Source organism: Mustela lutreola, chromosome 3 (assembly GCF_030435805.1).
Source record: "Mustela lutreola isolate mMusLut2 chromosome 3, mMusLut2.pri, whole genome shotgun sequence".
Taxonomy (NCBI): Eukaryota; Metazoa; Chordata; class Mammalia; order Carnivora; family Mustelidae; genus Mustela; species Mustela lutreola.
This window is the reverse complement of record NC_081292.1, coordinates 67,164,712-67,192,486: the sequence shown is the minus strand read 5'-3', so window position 1 is coordinate 67,192,486 and position 27,775 is coordinate 67,164,712. Positions and strand designations below refer to the sequence as shown.

General features: G+C 34.3%; 1 protein-coding gene across 11 annotated transcripts in view; it reads left to right on the top strand.

Moving 5' to 3' along the window:
- CSPP1 (centrosome and spindle pole associated protein 1) overlaps positions 1-27,775 on the top strand; it is a 167,972-nt gene that overhangs the window by 44,115 nt on the left and 96,082 nt on the right. For 4 of the 11 annotated variants that reach the window (XM_059166288.1, XM_059166290.1, XM_059166291.1 and 1 more), the window contains exons 4-10: positions 3,296-3,399; positions 4,123-4,146; positions 8,339-8,419; positions 9,579-9,680; positions 11,219-11,661; positions 23,658-23,756; positions 25,126-25,193. In XM_059166288.1, coding sequence (XP_059022271.1) covers positions 3,296-3,399; positions 4,123-4,146; positions 8,339-8,419; positions 9,579-9,680; positions 11,219-11,661; positions 23,658-23,756; positions 25,126-25,193 — 921 coding nt within the window. The remainder of the gene's footprint in view (positions 1-3,295; positions 3,400-4,122; positions 4,147-8,338; positions 8,420-9,578; positions 9,681-11,218; positions 11,662-23,657; positions 23,757-25,125; positions 25,194-27,775) is intronic. The other 7 variants (XM_059166289.1, XM_059166292.1, XM_059166293.1 and 4 more) reach the window with 7 other exon arrangements.

Sequence of the window (27,775 nt, the reverse complement as noted above, 5' to 3'; positions counted from 1 at the left end):
TAGTTATATTTTAAATTATCATTCTGTTTAGCATTGTAAATTAATTTTTAAAAAGATTGCATACTTTAGTTTTAAATAGTTTATTTACCCCATAACTGCTGTAGAAACTAATACTTGTAATTGATACAGTTCTGAAGCATAATGTTAACTGTCTTAGAGTCACTGATGTATTTGGTAAAGTGACATCACTTCAAATGAAGCTAAGATGACACTGATGCTTTATTTGCCACTAAAACCATTATAAGACAACTGCTCTGAATAAGTAAGTCTGACCATGTTTCTTAATTAAGTCAATTGAGATGCCATAGTTCATGCATAGTTTAAAAGGAACAGAATACTTAAATTGTTCCATATGTTTGTTTTATTTCTCTGGCCTACCTCTAATGCCATAAAATATTGGTATTAGATGACAAAAATAACAGTTAAAAAGTTAGTATTTTCTGTTGACTAAACCTTAGACTTAATAAAATTTAAAGTAGTTCAGAAGGCAATCAGTATGTATTCTTCCTTGTCTCTTAAGACAATTACTACAAATACGGTTTGTGGCAATAGTAAAAGGCAAAAATTCTTGATAAACGAAATTGAACTTAGTATAAATAGTGATTTATAAATGAAAACCACATTTTAATCCTTGCAGCATTGTTATCTTTTCCTCCTTGACACAGTAGAGTATCCATTGTGACTAGAGATAAGTAACTTTGTTTACTAGTTATTATGCTGCTTGTCTATGCAGACTGCCTAAAATCAGAAATGAAATACTAAAAATCGTGTGCTTTTCCCCTTTCTCTCATTCTTTCCTCTTATTTAAGGATTCATTCATGCATTCATTTATACATTTATTCAATAAACATTTCTTGGATATAGGTTGTATACCAGGCATTATAAAATTGAGTAAATTTTGAATAAATGAAGGCCTTACCTTCATTGACCTTATGATTTAGTTCCATGTGTGATACTCCATTCTGAAAGTGTAAATCAAAGGTATTTCTCTCTTTAGGCTTAAATGTTATATCTTTAAAAATAAGGTTTAGATTCCTATGTGATGAAAGAATGCTTTTCTAGAATGATTTAAAATTTTAAGCATACGGGATACTTTAAATTCTTTTGGGAGACAGTTGGGAGCGTGAGTGAGAGGCATCCCTAAGGAGACCTACTCTACTCACTATTATCAGGATTATGTGGGCCAGAAGTGTTTTTCAAGAGAATTCCATGATGTTCAAGGTGGAAAGTGGAATTTAGTATTCCATAAAAATCAACAGACATACATTTATATGTATACCCCTTGGGCCTTCTCCCCCTGAAATATTTCAGTGATGTAATAAAGCAGTTATATGACACTTTTATGAAAAGTCCCATCATTTAGCTGCATTGTGAGGGAGTAAGACACAAAAATGGTGATATCCATATTAGTTTATAAACTATGGTCTATTATTTAGTCTATGTTCTTTGGATTGCTAACTAATTAAGGAAAATATTTAGAAATGATAATTTTTTGAATGCTATGGTATTACATAGTAGGACTAAAAAGGAGAGGAGCTTCAAAAATCTAAATATTCATTTGTTTTCTGTGCTTCTTGAAAGTATATAATTTGATTTTAACTGCTTTATTGAGATACAATTTACATATCATAAAGTTTCCCCACTGAAATTGTACAACTCTCGTTTTTTTTAGTATGTACAAGTTGTACGGCCATCACTATTGTCATCACCCCAAAATGTAATTTGATTTTTGAGCTCTATATATGGAAACAAGAAAATTAAAGTTTTTCTTTCTTTACTTTATTTATTTTTTTAAGATTTTATTTATTTATTTGACAGAGACACAGTGAGAGAGAGAACACAGGCAGGGGGAGGGAGAGAGGAAGAAGCAGGCTTCCCGCTCAGCAGGGAGCCCAATGTGGGCCTTGATCCCAGGACCCTGGGATCATGACCTGAGTCAAGGTAGACTCTTAATGATTGACCCAACCAGGTGCCCATGAAAATTTAAGTTTTTCTTAAAAAATTAACATCCTTCTATGGAGTTTCTGTTTGGGATGATGAAAAAAATCTGGAAATGGCCTTAATTTTGTGTATGTGGTGATGTTTGCACAGCATTGTGAATATATTAATGCTACTTGATTGTATGCTTAAAAGCAGTTAAAATTTAAATTTTACATTATGTATATTTTACCACAATAAAAATTAATATCCATTCATATGAAATCAGAATTAGTGGCTTAACTTTAATAAAAGTTCTTTAAAATTTAAGCCTGAGCCATGCATAGTACATAATTTTTCCTTGAACATGTCATAACAAAAATAGTCTTATAGTAAAAAAAAAATCACATTATTAATTTTCATAGACTGGAAAACAGACCTTAAAATTGTTGTAGGTATTTATCTTTATAGAAATTTCTGTAGAATTAACTGAAATAAAAATGGTAATCAGCTTTTCTTTAATTTTATACTGTGTGAAAAAGCCAGATGCTAAACAATGCAGAATCATTTACCTAAAGGAAGAAGAAGTAAATACACAGGAAACATGCACACACAATAATTTAAAAGTATCCGTTTATAGATGCATGAAGTTTCTGGAAGGAAATACAAGAAATGGTAATATTGGATGTTTTGGGCAGGAGAACTCGGTGACTGGATTTCATGGGTGGGAGGGATATTTCTCATATGTGTGAATTTATGACCTGCCAAAACATTTTATTTATTTATTTATTTATTTTTAAAGATTTTTACTTTTTATTTATTTATTTGACACAGAGAGAGAGATCACAAGTAGGCAGAGAGGCAGACAGAGAGAAGGGGGGGGAAGCAGACTCCCTGCTGAGCAGAGAGCCCAATGCGGGGCTCGATCCCAGGACGCTGAGATCATGACCTGAGCTGAAGGCAGAGGCTTAACCCACTGAGCCACCCAGGTGCCCCAACCTGCCAAAACATTTAAAATAAACAATTCAGGGCGCCTGGGTGGCTCAGTGGGTTAAGCCGCTGCCTTCGGCTCAGGTCATGATCTCAGGGTCCTGGGATCGAGTCCTGCATCGGGCTCCCTGCTTGGCGGGGGGCCTGCTTCCCTTCCTCTCTCTCTGCCAGTCTCTCTGCCTACTTGTGATCTCTCTCTGTCAAATAAATAAATAAAATCCTTAAAAATAAATAAATAAATAAATAAATAAATAAACAATTCATTATCCTGATCCCAGTCTCAGACTCAAACATGACTCTGTTCTTTTCTACTGTGCTTTGGTGACAGCAGATTATGTTTTATTGATATTGGTTTGAAAATGAGCTATATTACCTGTTTTCTTTCTAGGAATTGATTATGGATTAAGTTTACCCCTTGGGGAAGATTATGAACGTAAGAAACATAAACTAAAAGAAGAATTGAGGCAGGATTACAGACGTTATCTTACTCAGGTAATATATTCTTATTAGTTAGCTAGATCTTATGCTTCAGAATTCATTTGCTGAATCTATTTTCCTAAGGTTTTAGTCAAAAGTGTTAATTTTTAGGTTATCTTTGATATCTAATAGTAGGATATTATAGTGACAGTTAAGGGACATATATGACATTGGTAGAAAGTGGTGCTGAGAAGTGGTGCCACGGAATAACATATTCTTAATCTTTGCAGTGGAATAGTTTTAATTTTAAATGAAACTGTAACTTCTGGTTGTTCATGTTCTTTGTAGAATTATCATGGTTTTAAAAAAACCTGATTATGGTTCCCTACTCCTCTACTCCCCACGACCATGTATTAAAATGATACATGGGATTCTAGTTGCCACTTATTTTCCTGTCAGCTAAGCTTTTAAAAACTTCATTTAACATATTTACTTAGCTTCCAAAGTCTTTACTTTATGATTTAATCTGTTTACTTAGTGGAACCCTTGTTTTAAGTATGGTTGGTTAAATTACGTAATTGCTAATGAGTTCTTACAAGTTTTGAAATGCAATTTAATTTTTAGGTTATCACATTATTTTAAACAATTATGATGTTTCTAGTCATCCCAAGATACTCTATAGTTTTTTTAATACTTTATAATGTTTGTTCCAAGTGTATAATTATTTATTCTGATTTGCACATGGAGAGAAAGAACTTTGAATACATTTTATCAATGGTTTGTTTCCTTTGACTTTAGGGTATTACACAAGCAAAAAGAAAGGTAGGGTTGCCTGCAACCTTTATATTTCTTTATTTCTTTTAGATCTAGTAGCTTGCAGTTATTTTCATTTATGAGATTGCTTTGAAGCTAAAAAGAAAAATAACTTTATCTGTGATTTTGAGACTTTTGAATGATAACATTTTGTATCCTTGCTTTTACCAAGATGGCAGTCTGTATGTTGTAATTTTTCATTGATATAATCAAGCATTCTTTTTGATTCCTGCTTTGCATTTATTTTTGTTGCTTTCTTGTGCATCTTTTAGAAAGATTTTATAGCTATTATAAGCCCATTTGTTTTCAGCATGCCAGTTTTTTTTTCTTCAAATTAGGCTCACATTAACGTTAATAAAATAATAGATACTCAGGATATTCTAAGATTTTTTTTTAATTCTGTGTTGTCAAGATTTGGATTACTTAGTATTTTTGCACCCAAACCCATAGATTGTGTTTATAAATTTATATTGGAAAATAAAAATATTATACTTTTATAGAACTTTAAAAAATGAATCTCACACATTCATTCATCATTCAGCCAACACTTTTTAAGCACTTATGAAGAAGAATCTGTCGGGGGGCGCCTGGGTGGCTCAGTGGATTAAAGCCTTTGCCTTCAGCTCAGGTCATGATCCCAGGGTCCTGGGATCGAGTCTCGCATCGGGCTCTCTGCTCAGCGTGAGCCTGCTTCCTGCTTTCTCTCTGCCTGGCTCTCTGCCTACTTGTGATTTCTACCTATCAAATAAATAAATCTTAAAACAAAAAAGAATCTGTCTTCAAGGTGTCTTTGAATCTGGTCATAGACACAACATTCATACAGGTTAGAAACTGTAACTATTAAGAAGGCTATAATGATCAGGAAAAACCTCAAGGTGTTATTTTGTAAGACATTGTAGGATAGGTGGGGTTTGGAAATTCTAGAGGGCAAATCAAGGAGAGGAAGCTTTTCAGATGGAGAATATACAATGAAGGACTTGGATGGTAGACTTTAGCTTTGTATGAATAAGGCACATGTGATTTACCAGTCTGAATAAGTTAGAGTAGATTCTTTTTGAGGGTAGTAAAAAATCATGATGTAGGTAGATAGGATAGAATAGATTAGATTTTTTAAAAAGGAATTTTATTTATTATTTTTATTATGTATTTATTTACTTATTTAATTTTTAAGTAGGCTCCATGCCCAACATGGAGCTTCAACTCATGACCCTGAGATTTAGAGTTGCATGCTCTATAGAATGAGCCAGCCCAGTGCTCCTAGATTAGATTTTTAATTTGATGTGTGTGAAACATTATACCTCTATAAGCAGCCTGTGAAGACCTTGATAACTCTTTCAGGACTGTTAGTACTGCATATTAGAGATTCTTACTGTTTATTTTAAATTACTGCTATAGATTTTTCACTTCTGCTTCCACTAATTTTTAGTTTGTTCTTCATACTACTTTCCAGAATGATCCTGTCCCTTACCAATTTAAATACTTCAGTGTATTTAAGACCTTAAGGATAAAAATGCATACTCCTTAGCATGGCATGTGAAGTCTTTCATGTTACAGCCCACCTCCCTGGCCTTGTACCTCAATATTCTCCCCATCTCCTACTGTTCCTTATTGGGTTGGGTTTTCCTCTGTTACCTTTTTCACTTGTGGATATTATATTTCCTCATAGAAGATCTTAAAAAAGAATGGTGGTAGGAGGCATAGGAAGAGATTGCCTTTATGAAAGAGAAAAAGATCAAGGAAAAGAGATATTTAAATTCAAATGGGTATGAAGGAGTTTTTGGTGTTGGGGTATCCAGAATATGGTTGTGATAGAGGAGCAGTAGTCCCTTAATATGGAAGAGACAAATTTTGGTTGACGTCTGAGAAAGTGGGCATGGAAAGGAAAACATGGAAAAAGGAAAATCCAAATAGGATTTGGGTAGGTGGCTGCAGTGGCTTTCTTGACCCCTTAGGAAGTCCTATTCTTTCTAGATTTTTTCCTGTGGCTTTCTGACTTTTTTGGATTGCATGGATATTTCAATTAAAAAAAAAAAGTCCTTAGATTTTGCCAAGAAGAAACATTAAACAACTGCCATCTTCTTTTGAGTTTTTAAAATAGAAGACACTTGACCATTTAGAAGTGCAGGGAAAACGTATTCTCAGAAGAACAATTTTTAAATTGAATTAGTAAATATATATTTATAGCCCAGAGTTTTCTCTTAAACTTCACACTTTTCCATTTGGCTACCTGTCTTAGAAATCTAATGGATATCTCATGTTGAGCATGTCCAAAAGGGAACTCTAGATTTCTATTTTTCCCACTCCCCCCATCTAACATACCATACTCTTCATTATGTTTATTATTTCTTGTCCGTTTCCTGTGCTTGAATGTAAGCTTCAGGGAGGCAGGGGTCTTTGTTTTCTTCACTGATGAATCTCAGACATATCAAACATTTTGGGGCAGTCGGCAGTCAGTATTTATTGAGTGAATGAGAATATGTCTAAAATTGAGCTTTTAAAATAACTCACTCTGCTGTCCTTATTATTATTATTTTTTTCATTTATTGGACATTCCAAACATCATTCTGGGCCTGTGTTGGGAGTGTGAATTGCCCAGCGAAGGAGTGAGGATGCTGTCTCTCTGTCTTCCCAGGGTTGGAACTCTGAATATGTTTTTTTGTACATGTGTAACTCTACAAAATGGCGGGTTAATGGTGTACTTTTTAATGTAAGAGCTAAACTGACTCAGGGATCTAGTCAGGTATCCTGTTTTTTCCTTTGACAAATAAGTTTAGAGTTCTAAACAACCAGTTTTCAAATAAGCTTTTGTAGCATAACTTATTTGTAAATTCAGATTCAATGAAATCTTATATTTTTATTTTTTAAAAAGATTTATTATTTTAGAGAGAGAGAGAAAGCACTAGTGCAAAGGGCAGAGGAAGAGAGAGAAAGAATCTCCAGCTGACTCCACTGAGCGTAGATTCCAACACAGGGCTTGAGATCACAACACTGAGATCATGACCTATGGGCACTTAACCGACAGTGCCATCCAGACATCCCTCAATGAAACCTTATTAATCATTTAGTTATACTAATCACTCTGCTCCCAAATGTTTTGAATGTAGTTATATTGTATCAGTTGGTACATTATATTGTAGTTATTTGTTTACATGTTTGTTTCCTCAGCTGAACTGTAAATTTCTTACATAGAGGGGATATAGTCTTATTTTTGTCTCCTTACCACTGAAAAAAGTAACTGGAAAGTTTTAGGTAGTCAATAATTCCTTATTTAATGAATAAATAAAAGGCATGGGACTATACAGCTTAACAAGTATCAATTCATTTAATCCTCATAACCTAATGATTTAGATGGCGTTATCCCTTCCTTAAAAAATAAAGCAGTTGAGTCAGAGATGTTAAATAATTTCCAGATTATATGACTACCAAGCAGTACCAAGTTGGGGATCATATATATTTTTTAATCATCCTGTGTTTGCTTTATAGTATTCTAAAATATTTTACATTTTAATCCTCTTTGAACCTTATACCAGCTTTGGTAGGTAGGCAGAGCAGATACCATTCTCATTTTATGTAAGAAGACTGAGTCAGGGAAGTTAAGCAACTTGCTCATTGTTCTAGAACTGAGAAGTGTTGGGACTAGTCCTCGGGCCCAGGTCTTTTGACTCCTAGTCTGATGCTCTATATACTACAGTGCATTATCTAAATCTTTAATGAATAAGGATGGTCATACATATACGGAAACAGTGTTCATAGTTTATATCTTTTGGCATTTGAGTGGATATCCCCTCATAAATTATCACAGGAAAATTAGTAAAAAAACATTATTGCAGCATGTATGCAGATCTTGGTGAGGAAGTTTAAATTTGCCTCAAATTTGCCAAAGACTAGTAGAGCACTGATAATGAAGAATATGTGCTTAGAAAAGAAATATAAATTGGGAAAGAGTTTTCTTTTTCCCTTGCTTTTTAATCATCTGGAATATATATGTTACAAATGAAAATTAAGACCTGATTCTCCTCTTCAGGGACTTTTTGATTGGAAGAAAGTTCTGTGTTCCAATTACTTTTGTACTTTATGTCTTCATCTCCATTTCATTCTTTTACTCTGCATAATGTATAGTTTAGAAAATAGAATGTAAAGACACATTTATGAAACATAAAGGCAATTAGGTAATATATTTTTTTAATGTGTATATATACAGAAAAATTTTCTGTCCACGAGTGAAACAGATCCATCTACCCTGGGAGTTTCTCTTCCTATTGGTGAGAGGCTATCTGCCAAGGTAGGTGGATAGGAGTAGTTATTGTGGGTAATAATTTTGTGAGGTATCAAAATAGTTAACGTACTCCTGACTGAAATGCAAGCAGAAGATTCTATCATTTCCCATTCTTGAATATATGTCTTTTTAAAGAAATCTGTGGAGTCTCTAGTTGTGCTGTTTTTAAAAGAACTTTTGAACATAACATTTATGATGATGTGATATATCTTTAATATGTGAATTAATTGAATATTTAGAATTTATGTTTTTCAGCGTTGGCTTCTGAGCTATAAAGTTCATGCTGTGTGTCACAGTTATCAGTGAGACGAGTGAATGAGAGTATACTGAGCTTTGATGTAGGGTGTGATCTGGAGCTTTTTGAATGTGTTTTCTTTCACTCTACAAATACATGTACTTACTCTTTAGAGGTGGTAGAGATAAAACACTGCATACCCCTTGTAGGGACTGAATTTCCAAGCCAGATCAGTGATCACAACATAGTACATAAGACAGACAGATAATAAGTTTCAAAAGATGACCTAGGTAATCTTTAATTTCTTTTTTTTAGATTGTGCTGTTTCAGTGACAAAGGAAATATGAAGGCTTAAAAACATTTCCTAATATGTGTTTCAACAGAATATTTATATTATAGTGTCTGTGATAATTTTACCTTTTAATGTTTTTATGTAATCAACCTTCCTGATACTTGGGAAAGAAATGAATAACACTAGGTCTTTTGAGAGTGGGGTGGGGGAATAGAGGCAGCAGATGTCTCTGAAAAAGAAAGAAGGTAACCTGGTCAAATCTTGGAAACATGATAATGACAGGTCTCCTGGCAAACACAGTCATGTAGTTACTAGTGGGAAAGATTTATTTATGAATGCTTTTAGTTGAAGCAGCTCCCTTCTGTTAAAGATCTTCTCTATTAACCTGGACCTAAATGCGTAGTAATGCTTATTTTAATGTGGCAAGTAAGCATTGGAGAATTGGGGAATTGCATTGATTGTTTCAGACCTCTTCCTGCCTCTCTTGTGTCTTGCAACTACTTCTATCCTTGAAATTATTAATAAAGCTTGATTCTGGGTAAGATCTCTTATTTTGTATGAGTTTGTTTGAACATAAAGGTACTTTTTTAAAGGTACTTTGAGGAGTTTTAACATTACCTTTTGGTTTTTATTTTAAGGAAAGGTTGAAACTTGAACGCAATAAAGAATACAATCAATTTCTCAGGGGTAAAGAAGAATCTACTGACAAGTTCAGACAGGTAGAAAAGAGTAGTACTGAGGTAGGTTTTGATTTTAAAGTAAATCTTTAACACCGGAGGTTGAACATTTTGTACTTACTTGAAAATATATATATTTTTAAAGATTTTATTTATTTATTTGACAGAGATCACAAGTAGGCAGAGAGGCAGTCAGAGAGGGAGAGAGGAGGAAGCAGGCTAGCCGCTGAGCAGAGAGCCTCATGCGGGGCTCGATCCCAGGACGCTGAGATCATGGCCTGAGTTGAAGGCAGAGGCTTTAACCCACTGAGCCACCCAGGGGCCCCGAAAATATTTTTATATGTTGGAAATTTCACTTGTTTTTTATGTAAATATTTTAAAGATTAAGTCAAATTGAACTAAACACAGGGCATTTTAATATTTTAGTTTTATTAATGGTTTTATTGCTTATTGAAGAACTTACCCTACTTTTTAACTTCATGGGGGTGATTTAATTTTTGAGATTGGCTTTAAGTGATGTTTAGTTTTTACTTTTTATTTAAAAAAATTTTTTTTTTAGAGAGTACCAGCAGGCAGGGGAGGGGGCCAAGGAAGGGGGAGAGGGAGAGTGAGAATCTTAGGCAGACTCCATGCTCAACATGGATGGAGCCTGGCACGGAGTTCTAATGACCCTGAGATCTTGACCTGAATCAAAATCGAGAGTTGGACATTAAGGTACTGAGCCACCCAGGTGCCCCTAATTTTTACCTTTTTTTTTTTTTTTTAAAGATTATGTTTATTTATTTGACAGAGATCACAGGTAGGCAGAGAGGCAGGCAGAGAGAGAGGAGGAAGCAGGCTCCCTGCCGAGCAGAGAGCCTGATGTGGGGCTCCATCCCAGGACCCTGGGATCATGACCTGAGCCGAAGGCAGAGGCTTTAACCCACTGAGCCACCCAGGGGCCCCCCTAATTTTTACTTCTAAGTGATTTTTAAATGCTGACAATTTCTAGTTATATGTTTTTTTCCAAATTTAAGAATGGTTGATATTAATAGGGCCAAAAATTGACCACTTCTGTATTGTTTGTATTAAGAATTTAATTTGAAATATTTTGAAGCAGTATTACCTGCAAAAAAATATGTATCTTTTGGGATAGGAATTTGCATTTAGTTTATCCTTTTTGTAGCCACTTACCCATATCATTGTTGCTTGTTATATTTTATTTATTAGGTTTTAAAGGATAACATTTCCTTGAAGTTTTTTTCTAATGATAGCTATTTCTTTTGGGTGATTAGGCCCTGGAGTTCAGATGAGAAATAGACTAAGCATCATATAAGGATGTAATATAAGAAATAGCATTGCAGGGATGCCTGGGTGGCTCATTTGGTTAAGCCGCTGCCTTCGGCTCAGTTCATGATCCCAGGACCCTGGGATCGAGTGCTGCATCGGGCTCCTTGCTCATCAGGGAGCCTGCTTCTCTCTGCCTCTGCCTGCCACTCTGCCTGCTCATGCATTCTCTCTCTCTCTCTGACAAATAAATAAATAAAATCTTAAAAAAAAAAAAAGAAAAGAAATAGCATTGCATTAATATCTGTTTTTTGTTTTCTTTTTTAATTGACCAGCACAAGAATCAAAGAAATAAAAAACCTATTAGTCAGGTTAAGCCTGATTTACCCTCACAAATACAAACATCTTATGAAAATTCAGAGGGTCCTAGAAGAAATGTCTTATTAACTCCTTCGGAGGCATATGAAGAGCTTCTAAACCAAAGAAGACTAGAGGAGGACAGATACCGACAACTAGATGATGAAATTGAATTAAGGAATAGAAGACTCATTAAAAAAACTAATGAAGACGTGGACATTTCCAATAAAAAACCTCAAAGGTTTGCCAACAAAGGTGACATTCCAGATAGAAGATTTCACAGGTTTAATGAGGATCGTGTTTTTGATAGACAGTATTACAGACCTGATCAAGATCCTGAAGTAAGTGAAGAAATGGACGAGAGGTTTAGATATGAAAGTGATTTTGATAGAAGACTTTTGAGAGTGTATACAAATGACAGGTATTTACAACTTCATTTTTATTTCTTTGCTTAGTATTAATGTTACTTTCTATGATTATGTTATGGAGAAGCAGTTTCATTTATCTGCATAATTGGTTAATTCTAAGATGCTGTCAATTTGAAGTTACAGGATTATTTTCTATGTGCCACTGAAAGAACAAATAGAACCCCCCCCCCCCCAAGGTGGGGGAAAAAGGGACCCTGTAATAAAGCTGGGACACTGAAAGGCTACAACCTTCATGTAAAATTAAATGGGGAATAAATTTTTTCACAGAAGGGGATAGAAAAGAAGCGTCCATGTTTCAACTTTGGCACTGAATGGAGGGATTAAAAAACAAAACAAAACCCCTCTCTGATGTTATGAACTGTAAGTCAGTACTGATTCAGGTTTGCAGTCTGAATTCATGTTGCCAGTATTGTTTGATAAACCTTGAGGCAAGAATTCAGGGTTGTTTCAGATTCCTATTGCCCTATGTGAATGACAGGAGAAACAAGAACTCTTTGTAATAACTTGAAAAACTTTAAAACCAGGTTGATGGCAATCCCAGTTACAGATGTTAAAATGTAGATTAAAAGGACAATTTAAAAGAGATGAAATATAGTTTGTTCCTTTAATGTTCCTGTGCTCTCAGTACTTCTATCAATATTCTTCACTCTTTTTAAGTCACTTATTAAACACTTACTTAAGTGAAATGGTATCAGATTTTTACTATCAGATTTTCAGATGCCTTTCAGTTCTTTGGAATGATTTTTTGGGGGCCACTACTTATAATTTCTTAACCTGCTACAGTAGGATTTTGTTTTATTAAGTCACTTATCTTAATACTTAAAATTTGCTCTATTTTCATAAACTTTTGGAGATAGAAATATGGCAGGGTTCCGTATTTGTCAGTACATGTTAACTTGAAAGGGTGAAATCTAAATTTTAAAGAGTTTATGGGACCTGTTTTCTTAGTCCAAGTAGGTTACCATTTAAATATTTTATTTTATTTTATTTTATTTTATTTTATTTTTTTTAAAGATTTTATTTATTTATTTGACAGAGAGATCACAAGTAGGCAGAGAGGCAGGCAGAGAGAGAGAGAGAGGAGGAAGCAGGCTCCCTGCTGAGCAGAGAGCCCGATGCGGGACTCTGAGACCATGACCTGAGCCGAAGGCAGCGGCTTAACCCACTGAGCCACCCAGGCGCCCCACCATTTAAATATTTTAGAACATTTCTGAGATATAATGTTGTGCATTGAGCATTCTAGTTATTAATAATAATACAGAACCTTTACACTTCGTTGTCTTCTGTTCTTTATTTTGTAGCTATTACGGCCTGGTCACCCAGTCTTTTTAGTAGTAAGTGATGTGAGTGATAGACTATAATTTTGCAATGCTACTTCTCATTTCTATCTGATTTGAATCTAATTGTACTTCAGAAAACAGTCTAAATCCTACAGTGTTTTATATTTGAAAATGTTTATACCCGAAGGTAGTTAAAGCCTGCCTAAACTAAAAGAGCTCTCAATTGAGGAACTGCAGGTAGTCTTGCACTCTTGGTTTTGCCTTCTTTGTACATGAAAACATTTTTTTTCTTTATGGTGTCTGTTTATCTTTAAAATGTAATGTAATGCTATCTTTTAAGTTTGGAATTTCAAGAAACTTATTATGATTGCTTTTAAAATATGTTTAATCTATTATTTTTATAATTCTGCAATAATTTTATACTGGAACAAATGAATTTCAGCCTAATTATCTGAGAACTATCATATATATATATATATATATATATATATATATATATATTCCACAGTCAAAAGGACCTCTTTTTATATAATCTTCTCCAGGTAGTATTTTAAGAATAGATTAAACATGAGAATGAGTGAGAATAATTCCCGTTACATGTTTTACAATGTTTAGAAATATTCTTCAAATTTAAATCATTATTATGTAATACTTCCATTTTGTTAATGCGTAAACTTACACATATATCTCTAAGGTATGAGGTTACAATTGAATTTCTCTATTGCAGATTTGTAGATTACTTAATTCCAGCAAAAAAAAAAAACCCAAATTCACTTCTGTAATTAAGTAGTTTTTATTTAGGAGGCAGAGTAATAGATCGGAAAAATGACTTTACTTATTAGTAAAATTTTTGAAACTACAGAAATGTGTAACTGCATTTGGCCTCTTGCTTTAACCATTTATTCTTTAAAAAATATTTTTAAAGTATAGTTGATATGCAGTGTTATATTAGTTTTAGGTGCACACATAGGGATTCGTCAGTTTTATACGTTATGAGGTGTTCACCACAATATATATAGTTACCATCTCTAACCATACAACATTATTATAATAATACTGTCTGCATTCCCTGTGTTGTAATTTTCATCTCTGTGACTTACTTACTTTTTACTACAGGTTTATATCTCTTAATCCCTGTCACCTATTTAACCCTTTCCATCCATGCCCCTACCCTTTGGCAACAAGAGTGCTGTCTGTACTTATGAGTCTGTTTCTGTTTTTTGTTGTTTGTTTGCTCATTTGTTTTATTTTTTAGATTCACATATGAGTGAAATCATATGATATTTTTCTTTCCCTGACTGACTTATTTTCACTTGGCATAGTACCCTCTAGGTCTATCCATGTTGTTGGTAATGGCAAGATCTCATTCTTTTTTATGGCTAATACTTCACTTTATATCTATACCACATCTACTTTTATCCATTCATTTATGGATGGACACTTGGGTTGCTTGGCTGTTGTAAGTTATGTTGCATTAAACATTGAGGTGCAGGTATCTTTTCAAATTAGGGTTTTCATTTACTTTGATTAAATACCCAGTAGTGGAATTACTGGATCAAATAGTGTATCTATTTTTATTATTTTGAGCCATCTCCATACTGTTTTCTATAGTGGCGGCACCAGTTTACATTCCCACTACATTGTACGGTAATCCCTTTTCTCCACATCCTAACTAGCACTTACTACTACTTGTCTTTTTGATACTAGCCATTCTCAGTGGTGTGATGTGATATCTATCTCATTGTGGTTTTTATTTGCATTTCCTTGATGGTTAGTGATATTGAGCATCTTTTCATGTGTCTTTTGGCCATTTGTATGTCTCTTTCAAAAAACTGACTACTCAGGTCCTCTACTTGTTTCCTAATCAGATTATCTTCTTTTGGGTTTGAATTGTATGAGTTCTTCATATGTTTTGGAAAGTAACCCCTTGTAAGATGAATCATTTGCAGATATTTCCAATAGGTTGCTTTTTATTTTGTTGATACAGGTTTCCTTTTTGTACAAAAGGATTTTATTTTGGTGTGGTCCTGGTAGTTTTTGTTTGTTTGTTTTTGCTTTTGTTTCCCTTACCTTAGGAGACATACCCATAAATTTGTTGCTAACGCTAATGTCCAAGAGACTGCTGTGTTTTCCTCTTAGAAGTTTTATGGTTTCAGGTCTCGTGTATAGGTCTTCAGTCCATTTTGAGTTTATTTTTGTGTATGTTGTAAGAAAGTGGTTCAGTTTTTTTTTTTTTTCCCGGTTTTCCCAGCACCATTTATAGAAGAAATGTTTTTCCCCCATTGTAGATTCTTGCCTTCTTTGTTATAGATTGACCTGAGTTGAAGGCAGATGCTTAACCAGCTGAGCCAACCAGTATATTAATTTTCATTACTGATCTCATTTATTAGTTCTTGTAGTTTTTTTGTAGAATCTTACAACTTATGCATATAGTTTCGTGTCATCTGCAAAGAGTGAAAGTTTTATTTCTTCCTTACCAGTTTGGATACTTTTTACTTCTTTTTCTTGTGTGATTGCTATGATTTGTACTTCCAGTGCAGTGTTGAACAAAAGTACCACGGGTGGACATCCTTCTCTTATTCCTGATCTTAGAGGAAAAGCTCTGTTTTTCCACATGGAGTATGGTGTTAAGTGTATGTTTTTCATATATGGCCTTTATTAGATGAGGTCTGTTCCCTTTGAACCTACTTTAAGAGTTTTATCATAAGTGGATGTTGTATTTTGTGACATGCTTTTTCTGAATCTGTGGAGGTGATCATATGCTCTCATCCTTCATTTTGTTAATGTGTTGTATCACGTTGATTGTTTTGCATCTGTTGAACCATCCTTGCATTCCTAGACTAAATCCCAATTGATTGTAATGAATGATTCTTAATGTATTGTTGAATTTGGTTTTCTAATATTTTGTTGAGAATTTTTGCATCTATGTTCATTAGGTGTTTTGGCCTGTAGGTTTGTGGGTAATTTTTTTTTCTTTTTTCTTTTTTGTAGTATCTTTGTTAGTTTTGATTATCAGGGTAATCCTGGCCTCAATGAGAGAATTTGGAGCTTTTCCTTCCTCTTCTATTTTTTGGGAATAATTTGAGAAGGATGGGTGTTAACTCTTCCTTAAATATTTGCTAGAATTCACTTGGAAAGTTATCTTCTCTGGGACTTTTGTTTGCTGGAAGTTTTTTTTAATTGCAGTTCAATTTCGTTATTAGTAATCAGTCTGTTAAGATTTTCTGTGTCTTTCTGATTCAGTTTTGAAAAATTATATGATTCTTTTTATTTTTTTATTTTTTTAAAGTTTTTATTTATTTATTTGACAGATAGAGACCAAAAGTGGGCAGAGAGGCAGGCAGGGAGAGAGAGGGGGAAGCAGGCTTCTGCGAGCAGATAGCCTGATGTGGAGCTTGATCCCAGGACCCTGAGATCATGACCTGAGCTGAAGGCAAAGGCTTTAACCCACTGAGCCACCCAGGTGCCCTGAAAGATTATATGATTCTGGGAATTTTTTCATTTCTTCTAGGTTTTCCCAATTTGTTGGCCTATAATTTTTCATAGTAGTCTCTTAAAATCCTCTGTGTGTTTTTGGTGTCAGTTGTTACTTCTCTTTCATTTCTGAATTTATGTAAGTCCTTTTTCTTTTTTTCTTGATGAGTCTGGCCAAAGGTTTATTAATTTTGTTTTGTTTATTGATCCTTTCTATTTTTTTTTTTCTCCATTTTATTTATTTCTGTTCTGATCTTATATTTTTCTTTTTACAGACTTTGGGTTTCATTTGTTATTTTTCTAGTTCCTTTAGGTATAAGATTAGTTTGTTGGAGGTTTTTTCTTGTTTCTAGAGGTAGGCCTGTGAAATGCTCTTAGGACTTTCACTGTGTCCCAAAGATTTTGGACTGTTGTGTTCGCCATTTCATATTTCTCCATGTGTTTTAGATTTTCTCTCATTTCTTCATTGACCCCTTGCTTGGTAGAATATTTTTTAGCCTCCACATTTTTTGTGTTTCTTTACTTGCTTTCTCTCTCTGTCTTTTTCTTTTTTCCCCTTATAATTGATTTCTAGTTTCATACTTATGGCTGGAAAAGATGCTTGATAGGATTTTAGGCTTCTTAAATTCATTCTGATTTATTTCGTGGCTTAACATATGATCTATCCTGTGGAATGTTTCATGTGCACTTGAAAAGAATGTGTATTCTGCTGTGTTTGGATGGACTGTTCTTTATACATCTGATGTAATGTGTCATTCAAAGCCACTGTTTTCTTAGTGATTTTCTGTCTGGATGATACCCACTGATGTAAGTGGGGTGTTAAATTCCTCTACTATTATTATATAACTGTCAGTTTCTCACTTTATGTTTCTTAATATTTGCATTATGAACTTAGGTGATCCTATGTTGGCTGCATAGATATTTACAATTGTTAATCTCCTTTCAATGGATTAATCCCTTTATCATTATGTAATGTTCTTCCTTGTTTTTTGTCTAAGCATTTATTCATGATATAATGTAATATTAACCTGAAGTTCTTGACAAAAAATAATTATAACTGGTTATGAGAAGTACAAAATTAATTTTCCTTCATTTTTGTAAGTTTCTCTTTTTCTCTTTTTTTCTTCTAAAAGTCAGCATGTGATAAATTCCAGTTTTAATTTTTTTTTTTAAAGATTTTATTTATTTATTTATTTGACAGAGAGAAATCACAAGTAGATGGAGAGGCAGGCAGAGAGAGAGAGAGGGAAGCAGGCTCTCCGCTGAGCAGAGAGCCCGATGTGGGACTCGATCCCAGGACTCTGAGATCATGACTCGAGCCAAAGGCAGCGGCTTAACCCACTGAGCCACCCAGGCGCCCCTCCAGTTTTAATTTTAAAACAATTTTTGAGTTTTATATTTTTGGTCTCACTTTTTTTTAAATTACCGCATAAATAATTTCAAGTATGATAATGTATTTATTAATGAACTGTTTTACCCACTTTAGATATGGGAAAGCTAAAGCCCAGGAATGATGTTACACTTCTGAACTATCATTAATCATTGGCCAGTGTTTTTAAATAATTAACAAGGTAGTTAGCATTTTGCTTGACACTTGCATTCTTTGTCTATGCGTGTGTGTTTATTTATGTGTTATTTATTTATAAATATTTACAATTTGACTAAAATTTATGTTTGAGGAACTTTAGAAATTGAAGGTAGTGGTGTATTTCGTAGTACTTTGAAGTTTGTGGGCTCTACTTAAATGTGGTCATCCTAGTCTTTATTAGTTTTTAACTTGAACTGGATAAGTTAATATATCACGTTATTGTGTTTACTTTATAACCAATGTTAATGAGTAAAAGAAACTTTTAGCTTTAAAAACATGCTTTTTTAAAGTTTTTATGTGATTAATGCAGTTAGCACTTTCATTATATTTAACTGTTGATATTTGTTAGCTTGTAATCTTAGTAGTTATTTAATAAAATTCTGAAATAACATTCCATCTGAAATTAGAATCTGTATGTTAGTCACATAGATGAGTACGTGCTTACTTACTGTGGGACATTCTAAGAAATGTGCATGCTTAATTGTAAAATGTAAATGAGGAGAAATGGTTCATTAAAACTTGAGTTATTTAATACTTTTTTTCCTAATACATATTAATTTTCACTTGTTTCTGGAAGGGCCTCTAATACTAACTTTTTTCTCCATTTTAAAGATGTCCTTGATATTAGAAAAACACTGTTACTGAATTAAAGCAAATAAAATTTTGAAATAACCGAAAACAGGAAAATGGTAACCCACAGTTAACAGCTCAGTATTTTTCTTTTAACATTTAGGAGAGTACCTATAATAGCAGAATTCATTCACATTAGAGAAGTTCTTGGTATGAAAACAAGATGATGTAGCCATTTTATGAATTAGATGATTTTTTTTAAGTAAGGAGAAATTTGTTTCTTCTTTGCTTTGAGCTGTATGAGTCTAGGACCAATAGATGGTAAATATTTTATTTTTACAGTGTGTTATTCTTGATAGCATAAAACATTGCAAATTTATTCCTAAAGTAGTTTGATTCGGTGGTTTGTTAAGGAAAAAAGTAAGTTATTCATTATCACATAGGAGTTGTTCATTTATATATAAATTAGCTGGAATAAAACTTATGCTGTTAGAGAATTTGCTTTGCTTCTGTAAGAGTAATTATTTTTTGGAAGGTAGACACATGTGTTAATTTTTAGAGTAAACTTGGCCTCTAGCCTATACCTGGTTTCCTTGGGCATTGAGGTTTGAACCTAATTAAAGTTATTGACCCATGTCTTCAGGAAGTAGAGAGAGAGAAAAAGCTTTTTCCATTTAGCATACCTGTTAAACTTTTTCTTTTGATAGGATGATGGAAACCACTTACAATTATTTTATTATTTCAGTTAAATCTGATTTGGTTTGTCAAAGAAAGCAAATTCTTATTTGAGGTTGTCTCTGACAAAATCAGTGGATTGAGGTGCGGTAAACCAATCTATGGATTTAAAGCCATAGAATATTTAGAGACATTGGTTCTGGGTCTCAGGGATAGTTTTAATTAATCTGGTACTGGCTTTAAAGGTATAACTAAACAGAAAGGACTTCTCAGGAACAAATGACCCAAATTGAACTCCTGAACTTTCATTAGAATCAGATTGTTCGTAGACATTTAGTTGAGTTCATTACTATTACCATTCATTGGTTTTTTTTAATGTTGAGAGGATTGAAGAGAAGAGATAGAAATGATGAAAACACTATTGGCTCTCACCAATTCCCGTCTTTCTGGAGAACTTCATTGTCTCAGTAAAGGCTTCTTTTCATTTTTTCTTTGTTTGTTTGTTTGTTTGTTTCTTTCTTTCTGAGAGCAAACAAGTATATGTGGGGTCGGGAGAAGGGCAGAGGGAGAGAGAGAATCTTAAGCAGGCTCTGCACCCAGCACAGAGCCTGTTATGACCTGACCTAGAGATCATGATCTGAGCTGAAATCAAGAGTTGGGCGCTTAACTGACTGAGCTCCCCAGGCACCCCTCAATAGAGGTTTTTAAGATATATTATAAGACCACATAACAGCTGTTAAAGGAGCTGACAGGGGTAGTTAATAGTGATTAGATGTTAGATTTATTAGAAATATAAAAAAAAAAGTTCAGTAAATTAAGGAAATTCCATTATAATTATGAGGGTATTTTAATAGGAAATAAGGTAGCTTACTTGCTATTCTGTAATTTGGCTTTATAGCTTATTGGTTTCCCTTCTGTTTTTGTTTTTGTTTTTAATATAGTAGTAAATTTTAAAAATATTTATAAAATCTCTGTAAATAGTAATTTTTCATTGATTTAAAAAAATAGGCATAGTCATATCATGAGTCATTCCATAAAATTAAATAGGATGCCTTAAGATTTTATTTTATCCTTTTTAGTGAAATGTATGTCTCTACTTTTCTTTGGCCTCTTAAACGTTTCTCTAGTCTTGATTTTATCATGACAAGATTTTGATTTTATTGGTGACAAGACGGGATTTTTATTGTTATGGTAATGATTTTTTTTTTTAAAGCTATATTCCCTATGGGCACTTCATTAGGAAGCCTTATAATTTTACTATAGAATTTAACAATCAGACCTTAACTTTACCCAAAAATAATTTCTTAAATTTCTTTAATTTAGAATGGACTTTGAAAATGACGTTTTGTGTTTATGGTGCTTACCTTATTAAGATAGTTATATATACTGAAGAACCTACAAAACATTTTTTGCTTTGGATACAATGCTTTGGATGCTTTGGATATATCATACTTTGGTATACAGATGCTTTGAATACAGATGCTTTGGATATATCATACTTTGGTACAACTGCATAAAGATAAGCTAGAATTGCAAGTCTCAATGTTGTTTTTAGGAAACCTAACTGAAAATGCAGAAAGTCACAAACTCTTGGATAAATTTTAGTGTATAATAAGTAGCCTTTAATTTTAGCTTTTAAAATCGAGATAGGGTTTTTAAAAATTTTTTTTTAATTTTTTATTTTTATAAACAAATATTTTTATCCCCAGGGGTACAGGTCTGTGACTCGCCAGGTTTACACACTTCACAGCACTCACCAAAGCACATACCCTCCCCAATGTCCATAACCCCACCACCCTTCTCCCAACCCCCTCCCCCCAGCAACCTTCAGTTTGTTTTGTGAGATTAAGAGTCACTTATGGTTTGTCTCCTTCCCAATCCCATCTTGTTTCATTTATTCTTCTCCTACCCACTAAAGCCCCCATGTTGCATCACCACTTCCTCATATCAGGGAGATCATATGATAGTTGTCTTTCTCCGCTTGACTTATTTCACTAAGCATGATACACTCCATGTTGTCGCAAATGGCAAGATTTCATTTCTTTTGATGGCTGCATAGTATTCCATTGTGTATATATACCACATCTTCTTGATCCATTCATCTGTTGATGGACATCTAGGTTCTTTCCATAGTTTGGCGAGATAGGTTTTTAAAAAATTGTAACTTTAAATTTCTCTAATTTGCTGGGAGGCAGCACTGTACCACATCAACACATTTACTTTTGTCTGTTGAGTCATGGGAGTTTACCCCCAGGTTCAGTAATTCATCAGGAGGACTCACAAGACTTCCCTATACAGTTATATTCATGGGTATGATTTATTACAGCAAAAGGATACAAAGTAAAATCAGCAAAGTAAAAAGAGCCTTGGACAAAATCTGAAGGCAAGCAGGCACAAGTTTCCAAGAGTTCTGTCCTAGTGGAGTCACACAGGACGTGCTTAATTCCTCCAGCATTGAAATATGACAACATGGGTGTAATGTTGTCTGCTAGGAAAGATCATTAGAGAGTCAGTGCCCAATGTTTTTATTGGCGGCTGGTCACATAGGCACCAAGGATATATGAAAATTCTGAACTTCTTGAAGGAAAGCACATTTTCAGCAAAAACTATATTGTTTATATAAACAGTTTAGGTACAGTGAGCCACTCTTTATTAGTCCTGAGAATGGTAGGGCTCCCCCCAAAATCTATGTTCCCAGGTGCCAGCCAAGGGCCTGCCCTCCAAATAGGTATTTCTAAGGATAGGCAATTTTAGGCCTGTGCTATTAACTTTTTTCTGCTCATGCATATTGAATATAGGCAAGTATAACTAAATTTGGTTGCTTGGAATTATTAATTACAAATTTGAATTTGAGTTTATATTTATCAATTCTTTAAGTGGTAGAAATAGGGAATGAGAGATGCTAAACTGTTACGTCAGATTAAAACAGATTTGAGCACATAGGTTTTAGATCTAAAACCAGCTCTGTTTTGATAAGTTGAAATAAGTTGACATTCCTTTTTGGAAGGGCTTGTGGAGGGTTCTGTTGCTTTAGATATGGATAAAAAATTGAAGTTATTTGGGGTGCCTGGGTGGCTCAGTGAGGTAAAGCCTCTACCTTTGGCTTAGGTCATGATCCTAGGGTCCTGGGATTGAGCCCCGCATCTGGCTCTCTGCTCAGCAGGGGGCCTGCTTTGCCCTCTCTCTCTGCCAGCCTCTCTGCCTACTTGTGATCTCTGTCTGTCAAATAAATCAAGAAAATCGTAAAAAAAAATTTTTTTAAAGCTATTTATGTGTCATTCCAGGTCAGATACGTTGAAGGTCACAATTCTGGATAATTTTTTCCCCACAGATAATATTGACAGCGGCTTGTGTGATGGACACAAGTGAAGAAAGACTTCTGTGCTAGCTCTGTGGAGAACGAAAAGTTTTTCTCCTAAAAATTGCCATTTTTCTTAATGTGAAAATGAAATTGACTCACAATATTGATAATACTTTAACAGCCATATTTCTCTCTAATAGTCCTTTTGAGAGAAAATATAGTTTGTTAACATCCACGTGAAGAAATATAACTTGTGAAATGCTGATTTTCATGGATGCTGATAAATGTTGGTGTGAAAAGTCATGTTGGTTTCTCTGGTATGAGGAGTTAAGCTGAAGAAGTCAGTGTTTGCCAAGTGGAAAAAAAAAGATTAATTGAAAAAATTTTAAGGATTATTTTCTGAAAATGATTAAAAAAATTCCTTTCTTTCTTTTTTGTTGCTCATGACCTTGTGAGTAAAGTGATAATTTTTTACCAATGTATCAGACTATTTGTTTATAATGTTTTCCCTTCACCTATTGCTAATATTTATTCTTCCATGTGATTTACAGTGTTAGCAAATGTTGTGCCTTGCCACATTTAACTTAATGGTAAGACAGCTGCTACATTTTTAAGATAAAAAGCTTTATATATGCAGTGAGATAATTTCCAGAATCTATGAATTTTGTTTAAAAAAGAGATCTCATTGTGAAATTGTCTGTAATGCTCATGAGGGCAAGGACCATGTTCACATACCCAATGCTTAAAAAAAATAGTACTTGACATGTAATAGGTACTAATTAATTCTTTGAATTAAATGAATGATAAAATGAGTATATGCAGAGTTTTGAAATTAAAATTTTCTAGAAGTTATATTGGAATAATTTATAATAACCTTTGTTTTAAAGACTATTGAATCCAAACTCTGTTTCTCTTATTAACCAGCAAGTCATACTTGAATTAAATCTCCTTCAAATTAATTTTCAAATGTGTTTGCAGTAAAACTTCATTATAACTCTTTGTTCCCTTTAACATTTCCAATATCAAATGTAAAAGCACCAAAGAGATGTAAGAAGGTCCACTGTACGTGGAGCAAGCTCTATAAGCTAATGTGTTTTTAAGGATGTACGGGAACAGACGAGGGGATGTACCTCCCATGGAGCATGGTGGTGATGTCACAGAACAGTCAAACATACGCATTTCATCTGCTGGAAATAAAAGGTATAGTATGTCATATGAATTCTGCCTTTCAGTCTTTACACTGTGAAACGGCAACCACTAAAACTGGTTTACTGGGGACACCTGGGTGGCTCAGTGGGTTAAAGCCTCTGCCTTCGGTTCAGGTCATGTCTCAGGGTCCTGGGATCGAGCCCCGCATTGGGCGCTCTGCTCAGTGCAGAGCCTGCTTCCCCCTCTCTCTCTGCTGGCCTCTGCCTACTTGTGATCTCTGTCTGTCAAATAAATTAAAGAAAACAAAAAACAAAAACCAAAAAAACGGGCTTACTGAATAAGTAGAACGGTATAGTATGTTAACAGCTGTCCTTATTTAATAAGAAAATAATTAAAGGGAAAAATAAAAGAATTAAGTGAATGGTGTTAAATGAGAATTTATAGTACTTTACAGCATTCTTTTGAACAGCAATGTTTGATTATAAGTGTGCCAAGGTGTTCCAAATAAGTCCCTATAATTATAAAGTATATATAAATTTGTTTGAAATAATGTAAGGAGAAATAAGCATGTAGTTTAATGGATTAAAATTCAATAATATACATTGGGAGTTACAGGAGTGATATAACTTGTGTGGAAATAAATTGAAAATGTTCCTGCAATGTGAGTTTTCCTTTGAAAAAAATTTTTTTTAAATTTTCAGCCCATTGAGTAGGTAGGTAACTTTTATGCTTACTTTGTAAAATTCATGCTCATAATAATTCTGTCATGATGAAAAAACAGAAATTATATGTATTTTATATTTATGTTCTCTTTTTGTTGATAGTTTTTATCATTTTGGTGGCTTTCTTATTTTGTACATAAGTATAAACGATTCCCAATCTGTAGTGTATAATGAAGATAGTAATGTCATATGTCAGGAAAGGTGTCTATTTTCTTTGAAAAAAAGTATTATGTACAAGTGCTTGAGTAAAGATAATTTGCTGCTTGGGTCTGATTGGGTTTCAATTGAGGGGTTGTCTTTTTTTTTTCCTCGTTATTTCTATAAGGAAGGGGTTTTTAAGAGATGATCTTTTTCAAGCATGTGAATAAGTATCTCTTTTCTTTTTATTAGGATTTATGTGTATTTATATTCATTTTCCTAACTGGGTTAACTGTTCTTATGAAAAAGGGTTTTATTGGGAATCTATAGAGCCATTGATGCAAGCTGAAGAAAAAGGTTATATATTTATAGAGTGTGAATATCAAGGTCCTACTGTATAAAGAAAGAAAATGCTGTGATTTTACCCTGACTTTAAAATATGTGACTATTATGGTGTCCATAGTACTTTGAAAGCCCCATAACTCATACCTACGGTTTACTTTAAATTTTTGTTACTTGAAAATCATCTGGCCTCTAATTCTTTTTCTTTTTTGTTTTAGTGCTCGAGACAATGAACCATCCAAATCTAACAGAGAGCTCTGTAGTCCTTTTGCAGGAATGCTCTTTGGTATGTACAAAACATCCAGTTGATTAAACTTTTGCAGATTGTTCTAAACAAGGCTTTTTTCTTTCTTTTTCCTTTTTTTTTTTTTTTTGGTATATTTTAAATTTATTAACATATAATGTATTATTTTTTTTAGGGGTACAGGTCTATGAATTGTCAGTCTTACACAATTCACAGCACTCACCATAGCACATACCCTCCCCATTGTCCATCGCCCAGCCACCCTGTCCCTCCTGTCCTGCCTCCAGCAACCCTCAGTTTGTTTCTTGAGGTTGAGTCTCTTATGGTTTGTCTCCCTCTCCAGTGCCATCTTGTTTCATTTTTCCCCCTATCCCCAACCCCCACCCTGCCTTTCAAATTCCTAATATCCAAGAGATCATACAATAATTTTCTTTCTCTGATTGACTTATTTCACTTAGCATAGTACCCTCTAGTTCCATCCACTTCATTGCAAATGGCAAAATTTGGGGGTTTTTTGATGGCTGCATAGTATTCGTTGTATATATATACCACATCTTCTTTATCCATTCATCTGTTGATGGACATCTAGGTTCTTTCCGTAGTTTGGCTATTGTGGACATTGCTGCTATAAACATTTAGGTGCACGTGCCCCTTCAGATCACTAAATTTGTATCTTTAGAGTAAATACCCAATAGTGTGATTGCTGGGTCGTAGGGTAGTTCTATTTTCAACTTTTTGAGGAACCCCCACACTGTTTTCCAGAGTGGTTGCACCAGCTTGCATTCCCACCAACAGTGTAGGAGGGTTCCCTTTCTCCGCATCCTCGCCAGCATCTGTCATTTCCTGACTTGTTCATTTTAGCCATTCTGACTGGTGTGAGGTGATACCTCATTGTGGTTTTGATTTGTATTTCCCTGATGCTGAGTGATGTGGAGCACTTTTTCATGTGTCTGTTGGCTATCTGGATGTCTTCTTTGCAGAAATGTCTGTTCATGTCTTCTGCCCATTTCTTGATTGGATTATTGGTTCCTTGGATGTTGAGTTTGTAAGTTCTTTATAGATTTTGGATACTAGTCCTTTATCTGATATGTCATTTGAAAATATCTTTTCCCATTCTTTCGGTTGTCTTTTGGTTTTATTGACTGTTTCCTTTGCGGTGCAGATGCTTTGATCTTGATGAAGGCCCAATAGTTCATTTTTGCCCTTGCTTCCCTTGCTTTTCGCATGTTTCTAGGAAGAAGTTGCTGTGGCTGACGTCGAAGAGGTTGCTATCTGTTCCCTCAAGGATTTTGATGGATTCTTGTCTCACATTGAGGTCTTTCATCAATTTTGAATCTCTTTTTGTGTGTGGTGTAAGGAATTGGTCCATTTTCATTCTTTTGCATGTGGCTGTCCAGTTTTCCCAACACCATTTGTTGAAGAGACTCTCTTTTTTCCATTGGACAGTCTTTCCTGCCTTGTCAAAGATTAGTTGACCATAGAGTTGAGGGTCCATTTCTGGGCTCTCTCTTCTGGTCCATTGATCTATGTGTCTGTTTTTGTGCCAGTACCATACTGTCTTGATGATTATAGCTTTGTAATAGAGCTTAAGGTCTGGAATTGTGATGCTGCCAACTTTGGTTTTCTTTTTCAACATTCCTCTGGCTATTTGGAGTCTTTTCTGGTTCCGTATAAATTTTAGGATTATTTGTTCCATCTCTTTGAAAAAAGTTGATGGTATTTTGATAGGGATTGCATTAAATGTGTAGATTGCTTTAGGTAGCATAGATATTTTCACAAGTTCTTATCTTCCAACCCATGAGCATGGAACATTTTTCCATTTCTTTTTTTGTTTTTTTCAAGATTTTATTTATTTGACAGAGAGAGATCACAAGTAGGCAGAGAGAGAGGAGGAAGCAGGCTCCTTGCCAAGCAGAGAGCCTGATGTGGGACTCTATTCCAAGACCCTGAGATCCTGACCTGAGCCGAAGGCAGAGGCTTTAACCCACTGAGCCACCCAGGTGCCCCAATATTTTTCCATTTCTTTGTGTCTTCCTCAATTTCTTTTAGGAGTACTTTATAATTTTCTGAGTACAGAGTCTTTGCTCTTTGGTTAGGTTTATTCCTAGGTATCTTACAGTTTTGAATGCAATGTAAATGAGATCGACTCCTTAATTTCTCTTTCTTCTGTTTTATTGTTGGTGTATAGAAATGCAACTGATTTCCATGCATTGATTTTATATCCTGACACTTTATTGAATTCCTATAGGAGTTCTAGCAGTTTTGGAGTGAAGTCTTTCAGGTTTTCTACATAAAGTATCATATCATCTGCAAAGAGTGAGAGTTTGACTTCTTCTTTGCCGATTCGGATGCCTTGAATTTCCTTTTGTTGTCTGATTGCTGAGGCTAGGACTTCTAGTACTATGTTGAATAGCAGTGGTGATAATGGACAGCTCTGCCATGTTCCTGACCTTAGGGGAAAAGCTCCCAGTTCTTCCCTATTGAGAATGATATTTGCTGTGGGTGTTTCATAGATTATTTTTATGATATTGAGGGATGTACACTCTGTCCCTATATTGTGAAGAGTTTTGATCAGGAAAGGATGCTCTACTTTGTCACATGCTTTCTCAGCATCTATTGAAAGT